General features: G+C 53.5%; 2 protein-coding genes and 1 pseudogene across 2 annotated transcripts in view; all 3 read right to left on the bottom strand.

Annotated features, from left to right (window-relative positions):
* Window positions 1–14,986, bottom strand: part of LOC111533669 (pyruvate carboxylase, mitochondrial-like) — a 1,148,173-nt gene that overhangs the window by 250,089 nt on the left and 883,098 nt on the right. The gene's annotated exons all lie outside the window — the stretch shown is intronic.
* Window positions 1,079–2,912, bottom strand: LOC111522436 (annotated as a pseudogene).
* GAL3ST3 (galactose-3-O-sulfotransferase 3) lies at window positions 5,479–14,081 on the bottom strand. The gene is made up of 3 exons (XM_023186429.1): window positions 13,912–14,081; window positions 10,191–10,427; window positions 5,479–8,377 (listed from the first exon to the last, which is right to left on the bottom strand). Exons 2-3 carry the CDS (start codon window positions 10,313–10,315, stop codon window positions 7,207–7,209), a joined length of 1,296 nt encoding a protein of 431 aa, XP_023042197.1. The 5' UTR covers window positions 10,316–10,427; window positions 13,912–14,081; the 3' UTR covers window positions 5,479–7,206.

The raw sequence follows: 14,986 nt of genomic DNA, 5'->3' as shown, positions 1-14,986 counted from the left end.
TCTCAGCTCTGGGGACAGCCTGGCCTCCCCTGCTGGTCATCTCTGGCCATTCCACTCATGCCAGCATTCCATGCAAAACAATCCCAACTTTTAGAAAAAATATTTTAAAATCTCCCTCCTGATTTGGTCCAACAAATAAGACTGACTGACATAGTATGGCCTTTTGAATCATTCTCAGAGGAATTCAGCTGGGATCGGGAGAAATGGATAAATGTTTTTTGAGAGAACAGATGACATCTGGGGCAAGAGCCCACCCTCCCAAAGAAAAAAATCATCTTAAATGTTCATTGTTCCTTTTTTTTTGGCCTCAAAAGTCACATTTATTCAAAGAAAAAAATGACAAGACTGAGTGCAGTGGCTCACACCTGTAATCCCAGCAATTTGGGAGGCTGAGGAGGATCACTTGAGGTCAGGAGTTCGAGACCATCCTGGCCAACATAGTGAAACTCCATCTCTACTAAAAATATAAAAATTAGCCAGGTGTGGTGGCACACACCTGTAATCCCAGTTACTCGGGTGGCTGAGGCAGGAGAAACACTTGAACCCGGGAGGCGGAGGTTGCAGTGAGGGGAGATCTTACCACTGCACTCCAGCCTGGATAACAGAGCGAGATTGAGACTAGGTCTCCAAAAAAAAAAAAAAAAAAACCGCTGACAAGATGTCCATCCCTCAGCTCCCTTCCCTCCACCTCCTGCTGCTCCTCAGCCCTGAGATTTTTTTTTTTTTTTTTTTTTTGAGACGGAGTCTCACTTTGTCACCCAGGCTGGAGTGCAGTGGTGCGATCTCAGCTCACTGCGAGCTTCGTCTCCCAGGTTCACGCCATTCTCCTGCCTCAGCCTCCTGAGTAGCTGGGACTACAGGCACCCACCACCATACCTGGCTAATTTTTTTGTATTTTTAGTAGTGACGGGCTTTCACTGTGTTAGCCAGGATGGTCTTGATCTCCTAACCTCGTGATCCGCCCGCCTCGGCCTCCCAAAGTGCTGGGATTACAGGCGTGAGCCACTGTGCCCAGCCTCAGTCCCAAGATTGACACCTGGCTGGGGCCAGGTGGCAGATCAGCTCCCCTCAGATGTGGTCAACAGCACTGAACCATCTCCTCAGTGGGGGGGATGTACAATGTCTTGATGTCTAGAGGAGTCCCCCTGTCTTCTGGTGTTACTGTGTTAGGAGCCACACCCTATGGTCAAAACATCCACCATGACTGACTCTCATTTTGAATATCATTTTCCCTGTTGGTGGAAAAGTCATAGCTGATGATTAAAGAAAGCTGGCACATTCTCTGGCCAGGAGACCAGCGGTAATCAATGCTCTGCTAGGGCCAGAATGGAACTCCTCATGATCATATCTTGTTCCTTTTGCTTCATATCTCCATGCATGGCAGAAACGGTTAAGTCTCTGGCATGTATCTTCTCAGTGAGCCAATCAGCCTTCCTTGGGGTATTGGTGAAGATGACTGCCTGGATGATGATCAGGGTTCCATACAAGTCACACAGTGGTCCCAGCTTCCACTCCTCTTGTTTTATGCTGATGTAGAATTGGCAGATACCCTCCAGGTGAACTCTTCCTTCTTTTTTTTTTTTTTTTTTGAGAAAGAGTCTCGCGCTGTTGCCCAGACTGGAGTGCAGTGGCGCTATCTCGGCTCACTGCAAGCTCCGCCTCCCAGGTACACGCCATTCTCCTGTCTCAGCCTCCCGAGTAGCTGGGACTACAGGTGTACGCCACCACACCTGGCTAATTTTTTTGTATTTTTAGTAGAGACGGGGTTTCACCGTGTTAGCCAGGATGGTCTCGATCTCCTAACCTCGTGATCTGCCCACTTCGGCCTCCCAAAGTGCTGGGATTACAGGCATGAGCCACCACACCCGGCCGAACTCTTCCTTCTTGACAAGGATTCTGGCAGGGTCCCTCATGAACTTCTTGGTCACCTCAAGTGCATCAAAAGGCATTATAGCTGATAGCAAAACCATCTGAGTGTTGCTGTTGAGCTTTATTTATTAATTATTGTTATTTTTAGAGACAGATCTCACTCTGTCACACAGACCAGAATGCAGTGGTGTGATCATAGCTCATTGCAACGTCCAACTCCTGGGTTCAAGTGATCTTTGTGCCTCAGCTTCCCAAGTAGCTGAGACTACAGGTGCATGCCACCACGCCCAGCTAATTTTTAAATTTTCTTGTAGAGACTGTGGTCTCATTCTGTTGCCCAGGCTATTCTCCAACTCCTGAGCTCAAGTGATTTTCCCTCCTTTGCCTCCCAAAGTGCTGGGATTACAGGTGTGAGCCACTGTGACTGGCTGAGGTTTTGGAATATGGCATAGATTTGGTTCTTGAATCTTTGGCTTAACATTTCATCAGCTTCATCCAATGCAAGCCTCTTGCTGTATTTGGGAGACAGATGTCTCCAGTGAAACGTATCAAATACATGGCCAGGAGTACTACGATAACATGGGGAGCTTTCATCTGCAGCTTCTGCTTCTACTTCAACATGCATGTGCGTGCCCCCAGTGCAGGTGTGACAGGAGGCACACACATAATCTAATGCCATGGCCATTTTCTGCATCTACTGAACCAATTTTCAAGTGGGTTCCAGGACCAAGGCCAGGGTAGCCTTAAGATTCAATTCAATCTGCTGCAGAATGGATATGGCAATTGTAGCCATATTCCCAGCCCCAGATTGGGCTTCAGCAATCAACCACAACATAACCTTTGATAGGAGGAAGACTGGTTTGCAGCTGGAAGTCAGAGGCCTTCCCAAAACCATAGGCATAGAAACCATGAAGGAGGGACTCCAAGAGGTCCATGTCGTCAAAGCTGTTGACAATCTCATTCCAGATACTCTGGGTGATGCCTTCAGGCTCCATCCCCTCAGGATCATTGTGTTTGGACTAGGAAACTTGATTCATACACATGATCCTTAGAAACTAGCCCATCTGAACTTCTCTTTCTCCTTCTTCTTCTTTCTTTTTTGAGATGGAGTCTCGCTCTGTCACCCAGGCTGGGATGCAGTGGCGCCATCTCAGCTCACTGCAACCTCTACCTCCCAGGCTCAATCAATTCTCCTGCCTCAGTCTCCTGAGTAGCTGGGATTACAGGCACCCGCCACCATGCCCAGCTAATTTTTGTATTTTTAGCAGAGACAGTGTTTCACCATGTTAGTCAGACTGGTCTGGAACTCCTGACCTCAATCTGCCTGCCTCGGCCTCCCAAAGTGCTGGGATTACAGGCATGAGCCACCATGCCCGGCCTCAATCTGAACTTCTAAGCATGACATTCAAGGGTTTTCATAATCTGGCACTGGCGCATTTCTCCCCAGCCAGATGGCCCAGCATCCCTGTCTCACAGGGCCCGGCATCTCTGCGTGTTGCATGTATTGTTCCCTCTGTCCAGAGCCCCTTCCTCCATCCCTGTTCTCATCTGGGACATCTCTTCTCCAGAGAACCTCTCCTGACCTCAGGCCGGCATTCCTGTCCTCCTCTTTGCTCCTTACACACTTTGTGCTCCTACATTCATGAAAATCAAGGCTGGACTGGGTGCGATGAGTCACACCTACAATCCCTGCACTTTGGAAGGCCAAGGCAGAAGGATCACTTGAGTCCAGGAGTTTGAGACCAGCCTGAGCAACATACTGAGAACTCTGTCTCTACAAAAAAAGTAAATAATTATCTGGGTATGGTGGCATGAGCCTATAGTCCCAGCTACTCAGGAGACTGAGATGGGAGGATCACTTGAGTTCGAGGCTGCCGTGACCTATGATTGCACCACTGCACTCTAGCCTGGGCAATAGAATGAGACCCTGTCTCAAAACAAACAAACAAATAAAAAGTCAAGGCTGCTCATAGTCCATACCATGGCTTTGGGGAAAGTAGAAAAAGTCACCCCTTCCTCAAAATGCTTTCTTCCATCTGTGGAAAAACTCTTCGAATAGATGTGTCAAACTGTAACATCTACAACATGAAAGATGTTGACCCTGGAGGAGTCCTGATGAAACCAGAGATGCCATCTTGGGAGAACCTCTGTGTGCCAGGCCCTGTGCTAGGGGCCTGTTTATTTCACAGGTGAGGAAAGTGAGACTCAAAGGCTAAGTTCAAAGTATGTAACTGGTAGATGGCAGAGCCAGGGTTTGAACTCCAGAGCCCCAGTAGTTAATCACAAGGCAAGATCATCCCCATCGAGTCATTGTTGGCCAGGTTTGCTGCCTCCATATCTTCTCTAGACCTTAGGGTGAGCTCCTCAAGGCAGGGACCACGTTTCACTCACTGCCAAAGTTCTGGGACCATTCTAAGTAGGCACAGAGTGGGCAGCACCCAGTGTTTGTTGGTGGAAGGAGCCTCTTTGCAGGAGTCCTAGGGGTTGGGGTCCCAGGGGGCCTGTTCCCTTGGGTTGTGGCTGAAGCTGGAGATGTTCCCACCAAAGAGTTCCAGAGCCTCTGCTCAGCTTTAGGATTTGCCCTTGCCCCTGAGTCAAACAGAGAACCTTCTCCTAGTACCTGATGATTCCATTTGCTCCTGATTCCAGATTTTTCTGAGACCAGAGTTGTGCTCTCTACTGAGGTGGGGCAAAGTTTTTAAAGGAGGGCCCGCCTGCCTGGTGGCCAGGGAGGCCAGGGGAGGCCTATTGCAGTGGTTTGGCTGTTTGTCCCTTAAACCTCATGTTGACATTTGATCCCCAATGTTGGAGGTAGGCCTAATGAGAGGTGTTTGGCTCATGGGTGTGGATTCCTTATGAAAAGATTAATGCCTTCCCTGAGGATTAAGTGTGTTTTTTCACTCTCAGTTCCAAGAGCTGGTTGTTAAAATGACCTGGCACCTCCTGTGACCCCCTTGCTTCCCCTGTGGTCTCTGCATACTTGGGGTCCCCAGCAGAAGCAGCCTGAGACCCTCACCAGATACAGATACCAATCCTGAACTTTCTAGTCATCAGGGTTGAGTCAAATCAACCTTTTAATTTACCCAGCCTCAGTCATTTCTTTATGGCAACACATAATGAACTGGGACACTTATCAAAGCAGACTTGGCCAGGCGTGGTGGCTCATGCCTGTAATCCCAGCACTTTAGGAGGCCGAGGTGGGCAGATCACCTGAGGTCAGGAGTTCGAGACCATCCTGGCCAACATGGCGAATCCCCATCTCTACTAAAAATACAAAAATTAGCCAGGTGTGGTGGCAAGCACCTGTAATCCCAGCTACTCAGGAGGCTGAGGCAGGAGAATCCCTTGAACCTGGGAGGTGGAGGTTGCAGTGACCCGAGATTGCACCACTGCACTCCAGACTGGGAGACAGAGTGAGACTGTCAAAAAAAAAAAAAAATAGATTTAAAGGCATGTTTGAATTTTCCAGGCCAACTGAGGGCAAGGTGAAGGATGTTCCCGGCAGAGTTACGACCAGAGGCTAGGGCTGGGGGTGCAGATGGAGACAATGGCAAGCACCTTATTGGCTGGGGGCCAGAGGACACCTGTTTTTGGATAGAGCACTTTGAGTCTGGTACAATTCTTTACTGCTGCTTAATGTCAGAAAAATAACTATGCTTTTGCATGATTCTAATTATCGCCTTTTTCAGAGCTCTGCTGGTAAAAAGTGGGGTGCCATACCAATAGTCCCCTTCAAGCCCAGCATGTCATGCATCCATGCACTGCAATGTTCATTGTCCAAAAAGGTCAACCGTTGTTTCCATGAAAAACAGGATAAAGAGTTGCTGATAGCAGTGTCTTGGTTCTTCCCTTTACATTATTTTGGGGGAAGGTGCTGGGAGTCAGCCTAGCTTGTGGCATGTGACCTTTTTTATTTGAATGGCACTACAGACAGCGTTTGTGAGCACAGACTTTGAAGCCACACTGTCTTGGTTCAGATCCTAGTGGCCACTTTCTGGCTGTGTGACCCTGACTTAATCTCCCCCAAGTTTCAGTTCCCTCACCTGGAAAATGGCACCCATCTCCAAAGTTAATATACATAAAGCCCTTAAACAGTGGCTGGCACACCGTAGACCATAATAGCTATTGTTTTTATGACTTGTCCAGATATGTCGATATAGCTCTGAAGAAAGTAACAGAAAAAGTCCCGATTCTCTGCTAGTCAGTCTGAGGGAGATTGCACCTCGAAGTGCTGGGTATCTTGCTGTGTTAAAGGAAATCGCAGAAAGGGAGTGGTCTTCATCTGAGTCTGAGTCGTCTTCTTGTGAGGGATGCAGGCCACAGTGAAGTCAGTGATTCACAGGGGGAGGTCAAATTCTGAGTTAGGCAGCTCCTTACCTGAAAATGATCCTCCTTCCACCCAAGGAGGTGTTTTGCTCTAATCCCTCCAGTCCTTCCTCTTTGCTTACCTGCCTTGCTCCTGTTCCAAAGTTTCCCCATGAGCTGCATGAAAATAAGGCCCTATCTGCCTGGTTCACCTGTATCTCCAAGTTACAGAGATGATGCTCAGTAAATGTTGCAGAATTTTGTGAAAAAGAATGAAGTGGAAAGTGAGTGGGGCTGAGGTGGCCAGTCTGTGTTGGGGGCCTAGTCAGTCAAGCAGTTGAGGAGGGTTGTGGGCCTATGCCAGGTGGCGGGGGACCTTGAGTCCACGCCCCCATCCTCATGGCTCCAGCCACAGCTCCTCCTGGGAATCCGTTTCATCCTCAAATGTGGGGAATCCGGCTTCTATGACTGACATACGACTCGCACATTTTAAAGATGTTTTATTAAAAAAAAGAAAAACCAACCAGACAAAAATCCCAACCCAAGAACTCTTGGTTCTGAGAGACTGGGAGCAGCTTAGGTCTGTGGGTAGGGTAGAATCTGGAAGACAGAAAAGTATAGGGAGCCTCCAGCCCTGGGAGGGAGAGCAAGAGCAGCCTTTCCCCAGGGCTCAGCCTCTCTCCGCGGGGCCTGGGCTTATCCACTTGGAAAAGACAGGTCGGGGGCGCTCAGCCCCCAGAAAAAGGCAGAGTGAGCAGTTCTGGACAGCCCTCAGGCCTCTCCTCAAAATCACCAACCAGCTGGGAAGAAGAGGGTGGCCCAGTGCTGGATCCAGCCTATCAGTGCCGTGCCCGAAGGCGGGGTTCAGCCCACGATAGGGAGGCGTACCCCAAAGTTCAGCGAGGGACTCAAGCCCCTTGAAAAGAAAGAGCTCTCATGGGGCAGGACATGGAGGCAGCCCCTGGCTGAACTCCTGGGAGGGCAGGGCAGGACCCAGGACCCAGGACCCATACTCCTAGAGGCCTGCGGAGCTCAGGGACCCTGAGGGCCGCGAGGCAGCACTCGGATGGGCCGAGGGGGGGGATTGTCCAGGACGGGCTCGGGCCGAGCCCGCGCACCGCCCCGGCGCTTCTGCTTGCGCAGCAGGTAGTTCGAGTACTGGACCTCGGGCATGGCCAGCTTGAGGCAGGCCTCGGTGGCCGGGCCGGCGCCGCCGCCGGGCAGGTCGTAGCCCATAATGTCCACCTTGCGGCTGGGCTGCCACGGCTGCAGCTGCTTGGTGCGGATCTGCGCGGCAGGCCGCAGCACTGGCTCGTCCCCAAAGCAGCGCCGCAGTAGGCGCTGGCGGGCCTCGCGCAGCTCGCGAGCCTCGCGCTCCACGCACGCACGGCCGGCGCGCGCCACGCGGCGCCAGAAGGTGGCGTTGAAGTGGTCGTAGAGGCCGGCGTCCAGGGCGTTCCAGGTGCGCGCCGCCCGCGCCAGCGCCGCGGGGATGGCTGCCAGGCGCGAGCTGGCGGCGCGCGCGTTGAGCTTGGCGTAGAGCACGTCGTCCAGGTCCCATGCCAGCAGGCGCCGCAGCAGGACTAGCGACTCGTCGAAGTACTCGGCGATCATGACGAGCGAGAAAACCTCCTCCACCTGGCGGATGAGGCCTGCCAGGTAGGCGGCGTCGTCGCGCGGGCTGCGCTCATTGTCGCCGCCCAGGTCGTAGGCCAGCGTGTTGTGTGCGAACATGGCGAAGTGCTCGCCGGCGCGGTAGTAGGCCTCGGGCGTGCGCAGGAAGGCCTCGAGCGAGGCGTTGGGCACACGCCGGAAGGCCGGGCAGTATTGGTTGTAGTAACTGAAGAGCGACTCGAACATGGCGGCCGGTTCGCGAAGGATGGTGACATAGACGGTGCCGGGCGGCATGAGGCGCTCCAGCTCCGCACGGTCGAAGCGCAGGTGGCTGGCCAGCACGTGCGGCGGCCGCGTGGCCGGGTGCACGAAGTGCGCCGAGAAGTTGCGCGGGTAGCAGAACTGGTGCTCGCAGCTCGGGTGCGGCAGGGCCACCGTCAGGTTGTGGCGCTCGGCGAAGCGGAACAGGATGTTCTGCACCGTCGTGCCTGCCGTCTTGTGAGTCTTCAGGAAGGCCACGGTCATGTGCTTGGGGCGCGGCTGCGAGTTCCGCAGAGGAGGGCAGCTCAGGGGGAACAGCTTGGGGTACCTGCCAGGCCCAGGGGGTGTGCAGAGAGGAGGGTGTGAGGGGGCTGCCGCTTGACCCTTGGCCTTACCCAAGGACTGGGGGATGCCCCACGGTGCAGCCTGCCTAGTCTGCACTCATGGAAAGGTCGAGGGCAGTGCTGGGTAACCTCTAAGATGCCCCCTATGATACCTGCTAGCCTCCTGGTATTCACGCCCTTGAGTATTCCCCTCGCCTGTGTTAGGCTGGACTTATCAGTGCATCTAAAGAGAAGAGGGCAGAAATGATGGGATGTCACTTCTTAAATTTCATCATAGAAAGTGACTGGCTGGTATCTTGGTGTCTTTCACTCAATCCGGGATGACAGATGCTGGGGGAAGCAAGCTGCCGTATAGTGGGCAGCCCTATAGGGAGCTACCACTAAGTGGGAAAAGCCCACAAGGACCTAAGGCCCTCAGTCCATCAGCCCGCTTCAAGACCTGAAGCCTGTCAAAACCACGTGAGTGAGCTTGGAAGCTGCTCACTTCCAATCAAGCCTTCAGATGAGACTGCATCACCAGCAAACACCTTGGTTGCAACTCCATGAAAGACCTTGGTCCAGAAGTTCCCAGTAAGCCGCACCTGGCTTCGTGACCCACAATAACAGATGTTTGTGTTTCCAGCTGCTAAGCTTTAAGATAATTTGTTTACGCAGAAATAAATAAAGGACAAAGACCCCTGGAGATCTTTGAGGAATCCCACTTTGTATATGTAGAAACTGAGGGCCAAAAGGAGAACGATCACTTACACAAAGTCTAGAGACAACTCACATGGTTACTAAATCATTTTGTTCTTTCTCATTTTTACTCTTTAACTGGCTCCTCACTTTGTAGATGGTTGGCACTGGGCTCTGCAGCAACCCATTGTTATGTTTTTCTTAAGGCCTCTAAAGCCTCATTCATTCAGTCATCAAATATTTTTTGGGTCTCCACTATGTGCCAGGTTATGCTAGGCTCAAGAAATACAGTAATATACAAAACAATAATCATAGCCCTCGTGAAGCTTTCATTTCTGTTGCTTCATTCTTAAAATATGGGTGTTTGGGATTTCAAACCAGCAAATTATCTGGCAAGGGGGGCTGGGCCCATTCACACCATTCTCAGGGGCAGACAGTGTAGAAAATGGGGACATCAAGTCCCCGAAGAGGTGCAGGGATTTGTTGGGCTCACACAGTGAGTCAGAATAGGGTCGGGGTTCCCATGAATCACATGGTATCCTGTATGAGGGTGACTGGCTGCGTCACACACATCATGTCTCACTTTATTTTATTTGTTTATTTATTTTTTGAGACGGAGTCTGGCTCTGTCGCCCGGGCTGGAGTGCAGTGGCCGGATCTCAGCTCACTGCAAGCTCTGCCTCCCGGGTTTACGCCATTCTCCTGCCTCAGCCTCCCAAAGTGCTGGGATTACAGGCTTGAGCCACCGCGCCCGGCCCCATGTCTCACTTTATAGATGCGAAAACTGGGGCTCAGAAGTGAGGGGACTTGGCCTTGCCCAGCACTAGGGAAGTCGCGCGAAGTTGTTTCCACTGCGGAGATGCTTAGCTGCATGCTGTGGGAAGGAGTTGAGCTGGATTCGGATCTCAGCTAACTGATTCTGTAACTTTGAGCTAGTCACTCAACCCTTTCATTGAAGAGCAGTCCCTGTCCAGGGAGGCTGTGTGGCCCTAAAGGGAAAGCACGTTCAGAATAGAGGGAAAGAGCCAAGCCTAGCAGGACTCTTCTGGCAGGTGGGAGAACTGGGAGGGGAGCTCTGGCCCCCTGGGGCCCCGCCCCCTCGCCGAGGCCACGCCCCCTTACCAGCTGAGCTGCGCCCCCTGGTGGATGAGAAGGCTTACGGTGCTGCACCCTAGCACCAGCAGCAGGATTTTCCGGCGGCTCATCATCTTGGTGGCCTGCTGCAGGCGCTGGAGGATGGGTGGCATGGCGGAGTACCCACCCCTGGACCAGCCAGGGTCTCGCTATCCAGGACTCCCTTCACAGGCACTCATGGGGGATCCTGTGGCTCTGGTAGCAGGGCCAGTGTTCCCGAGAAGCCTGGCAGAAGAAGGCAGATGGGTTTGCAGTGGGCAGAGGAGAAGGCCCCAACAGGTCTGATGCAAAGAGCTCCAAGAGGTGGGGTGAGCAGAGAGGCCAGGGCAGATCAGATTCCTCCCTCCTGCTACCAAGACCCTATCTCCTCACTGCTCCAGATAACCTAGTATTGGGTGGAATTACATGGTCTGGGGTGTAGCCAGCCCTTCAGGCCGTAGCCACTCCCACCCCTCAGCCCTGTCTCTGTCTCTCTGCCTGCTCCTAACTCGTCTTTGTCTCATGGTCATTTGTACATGTCTCCCCAGTGGAGTGGCTTCAGCGCCAGGGCTTAGCTCAGAACAAAGAAGTCTCAGCTCAAAGTTTCCTCTCCTCCAGGACTCCTTGCACAATTGCTGCAGCCCAGGGTTTGTCCTGACTCCCCAGAGAAACCGAGCTTCTCAGAAACACTGATCAGGCCTTCACCTCCTTGGATCGATACGGCTTTGAGTCGATACTGCAGGCTTACTCTATGTACTATATTATTACATACTTATTCCCATTTAGTCCTCACCACAGCCCTGACATAGGTATTATTCCCACTGTACAGATAAGGAAACTGAGGCTCTGAGAGATGGTGGTATCACTTGTCCATAGCTACACAGCTGGTAACAGTAGAAATGAGATTCATACCTGCTGTTTCTGGCTCCGAAGTCCATGCCCTTAGGCACTGTATACGCTATTTCTGTAGAGAACTGATTTCCCCAACCTTGCCCTAGACTCTGGCAATTCTGCATGCTTCTGAGTCCTGAGTGCTCCTAGCTGGGCTCCTGACCTGAGGGTCCAAGACTGAGAAATTCATGAGGGAAAGGAAGGTCTTGAAATTCTGGAGCCCTTTCTGGATTCCATCCCCAGACACCTGAAACCCAGGCAGCCCCATCAGCTGACTCTGCAGGGAAAAGTGCCTGACCAAAGCAATGGGATGGCAGCCTGGGCGGGGGTGTGGGTCGGGTAAGAGGTGGCTCCTGCTTGTTGCCCTACTGAGGATCTCCAGGAGAAGGTGAGCTTCCATCCCAGGTAAGCCCAGGAGTGAGAGAAGGGAGGAGGGCTTGGTCTCGCACGAGTCTCCTTTCCCCACAGGAATGCCTTGGCTTAAGGGCAGCCCAATCCTGGGCAACTTCTGTGGAAAGTCCGCTTCAGCAGTGATGCCTGTCCCCGAGCTAGGGTGGGGCCTTAGTCTCCAGGTTCAAGTTCAGCTTCAGCCCTCACACATATCCTTCTCCATGGGGGAGGGGGAGCCTGGAACTTGATGGGCATGTGCATGTGGAACTAGGACACCTGGGTCCCAGGAGAGGTGAGGTAATGTGAAAACCCTTTTGATCATCACCTTTTCCAGGAGCCCTGGGCTTGGCTTCCAGTCTCTCTTCTTGACCCCACTGCCTTAATCCTGGATTACATTTAAACCTGTTTGGGTGGAAAGATGTCCTGCTTATGCCTCCCCTTGTCTCTAGGCCTTATCGCTGCTTCCCTCCACCTGCCTGCAGACGGACTTAATCTGGCCGGAGCCAAGGGTGAAGAGTCCAGTCACAGAGGGCAACCAAGGGCACAGCAGAGGAAGTCTAAGGCCTTCCCTGTTTCTTCAAGGATTGCTGGGGCAGAGAAGGGCTGGCCTGGCCTGGCTGGGGTTGCTTGCAGGAGGAAGTGAGAGCCCTCGACCCTCTAAGGATACACACCTTTTTCCTCTGTCATTCCTGCTGCTTAGAGAACTTGGTGATTAGACAGAAGTGTCCCAAGAGGGGAAGGGGTGAGTCTACATCCACTTTTGCTAAACTTGCAGAAACCACCCTATTTCTCAGAGGATTCAGAGTCAGCCAAGGAAGTCAAGCCTAGCTATGGGGGACCTTTCCCGGGGCAGAGCTTCAACTGGCTTCACAGAGAGAGTGACAGGGGCCTGGTATCCCCCTCCCACTCCCAGGCCTTTCCCCACTTTCCCACATGGCTGAGCTCTGGGGAGCTAGCCAGGCCCCTGTCTGAGGCCTGCTTAGGGGTAGGGGACAGGGCATCCTCAGTGCAGGAATTCCCTGGACACCAGCCCCTGAAGGTGGGCACCAGCACCTGTATGGCCACTGTCAGTGACAGGGTTCATCACCTCCCGATACAGCCTGGTCCATTTCTGAGTAACTTACAGCTGTTCAGGTTCTTTCTGGGACAGCCTGGATTACCCTGCCAGTGGTAGCACCCGCTTCGGCCTGCCCCTTCCACCTCCCATTCTGCACTCTTGGTAGTGCTGCCCTCCTAGAGCACACAGAACATTTTTCTCCATGACAGACCTTCAGGTATTTGGAAGCAGTAACCCTGTCTCCTCTGGGCAGGCACTTGGCCAGGCTAAACATTCCAGGTCCTGAGAGAGGGTGCTGCTCGGACATTGTGGGAGGCCTGCCTTGCCTTGGCAATTTGACTCCAAGATGCCTGTTTTGGAGATGGGGCCAAGGCAGTGCCTGTCAGGGAGGGGTCATTGGGCTGGGTTTACATCTGATTTTCTGGCTGGTATGGGGTGCATGGTGGTGCTGCTGGAGCCGAGCTTTAGAGCAGTGGCCCTGGCTCCTGCCTTCAGATGCTTCGCACGACTCCCCATTCTGCCTGGTGTCTTCCCCGTGGAGAGAGTTCTCCCAGCTATCCCAGGCAGGTCAGGACGCCCAGGCTCATCAGAATGTCAGTGCTAATTTTAGTCAGAACAGTCTACCTCACGCTGCTGCCCAGTCTTGCAAATTGCTTGCTTTTCTCTAGGGAACCAAAGAAATAGTAGAGCCTACCAGAGCTTTGAAAATGGGCCTGGGTGCCCACCCTCCTAAAGGAGCCCTTTCTCCTCTGTCTCCTCTGAGCTCCAGAGCTGAAACTGATGCACTCAGAGGAAGGGCCAGTCCTGGACTGGACTACTTGGCCCTGACTGCTGGATGGCCCGGAGACTCCATCCTGTCCTGACTTGAGGGATGGGACAGCCCAGTGTTGAGGGATCCTGACCCAGGGTGCTCTAGAGGAAGCTGCAAATTACTGAGGGGTAATTTCAGGGGGTCTGCAGAGTACTGGCCCAGGAGAGCAAATCTTTCCACCTCCCTCTTTTTCCTCCTCCCCCACCCCCCAGCCTGCACCAGGTCTGCCCCTGGTCCCCCAGCCTCCTGTCTCTCTCATCCACCCCCGCATCATCCCTGCCTCGGAATTCCCTCCATCCTCCTGTCTCCATTAGTGCCCCCCCGCACCATACCTCCCGCTCCCTCAATTTCATCCCAGCATCCCCCGGGGATCCTGCCAGTGGGATCTGGTCACCATAGGGGATAGGCCAGATTGGCCCGCTCACCCTATCTTCTCCCACTTTCCAGGGGTAGAGCGCCCCCCTCCTCATGCTTTCCAGGCACTAGGCCCCCAAGATACTCTCTCGCCCGCCTCTCGGCCCCCGTCCCGGTCTGGTCCACTCCCACTCCCCCAACCCCAGGCCGGCCACTGCAGTACTCACACCGCGCGCCTGGGCTCTGCCTTTTGCCCGGGCTGGGGGCGGCCGCCGCTATCTCTGGACCCTTGTCTTGAAATCTGCACGGGGTCCGAGGGTGCCCAGGGCCCTGCGCGCCGAGTGCCGGTGGCTTGCCTCTCAGCGCCTGGATGGGATCAGGTGGCGGCGTCCGCTAGGCTCGCTCCTCCCGGCTCTGCCCGCCCCCCGCCCCCCATCGCACACCGGAGGAAGGCGAGGGGCGGGGCCAGGCCGCGAGCAAGTAGGGGAGAGGGGAGGGGAAAGAAAGCGGGAAGGGGGGTGGTCCCCCGGCTTGCCCGCTGGCTGTCGTGAACAGTCTCTGGGTGGCATCTTCAGATGCAGTTGTCTTACTCTGGCAACCTTGGGGAGTTGGACACTAATGTGGCCAGCTACCTTCTCTCACTCAGACAGGGAAACTGAGGCCAGGAAGGTGTCTGGATACTCCTGCATTGCTGGGTATTCCGGGGCACCACCGGTCATACTTGGGCTCCTGGGTGAGCGAGACACAGGTACACTTGCAGGTACCCACATCCTCTCTATCCTCCTCCAGCAGAGAAGCAGTGCTCCAGCCTTGTCTGGTCCCATCTGTGCCCACACACCCACTTCCCTTCCAGCGTGTCCCCCATACCTTCTGATGTAGCTTCTGGCTGCTCACCCATTCTTCCTCGCTAGGACTCCAGACCCACTCACTCCTGATCAGAGCTATAGTGAGGCTGGGACCCCTGCCTAGGCACCTGCCATCAGGCATCAAAGAACCCAAGTTCGATCCTGGTTTGCTCTTAAATCCCAAAGTCAAGAGGCAACTCCCTGAGCCCCGTTGCTTCCAGCTCTAAAATGGGAAGCTGTTCTGAGGTAGCAGAGATAATACACACAAAGGATCCATGTGAACTTCTTATCCTCAGTTCCTATCACCTGGGAGCTGGGCAGCAGCACCTCTCAAAGCCACGCCAGACACTGAGAGCCCCACATTGAGTTCTGTGGCTGACCTGCCCACCTGCTTTCTATTTTGCTCTGGGCCTGGTAAAGCAAAATACCAGGTAGTCATCCAAAGGTGGGACTGGAG

This window comes from Piliocolobus tephrosceles, chromosome 13 (genome assembly GCF_002776525.5).
Source record: "Piliocolobus tephrosceles isolate RC106 chromosome 13, ASM277652v3, whole genome shotgun sequence".
NCBI lineage: Eukaryota > Metazoa > Chordata > Mammalia > Primates > Cercopithecidae > Piliocolobus > Piliocolobus tephrosceles.
This window is presented reverse-complemented; position numbering and strand designations above follow the sequence as displayed.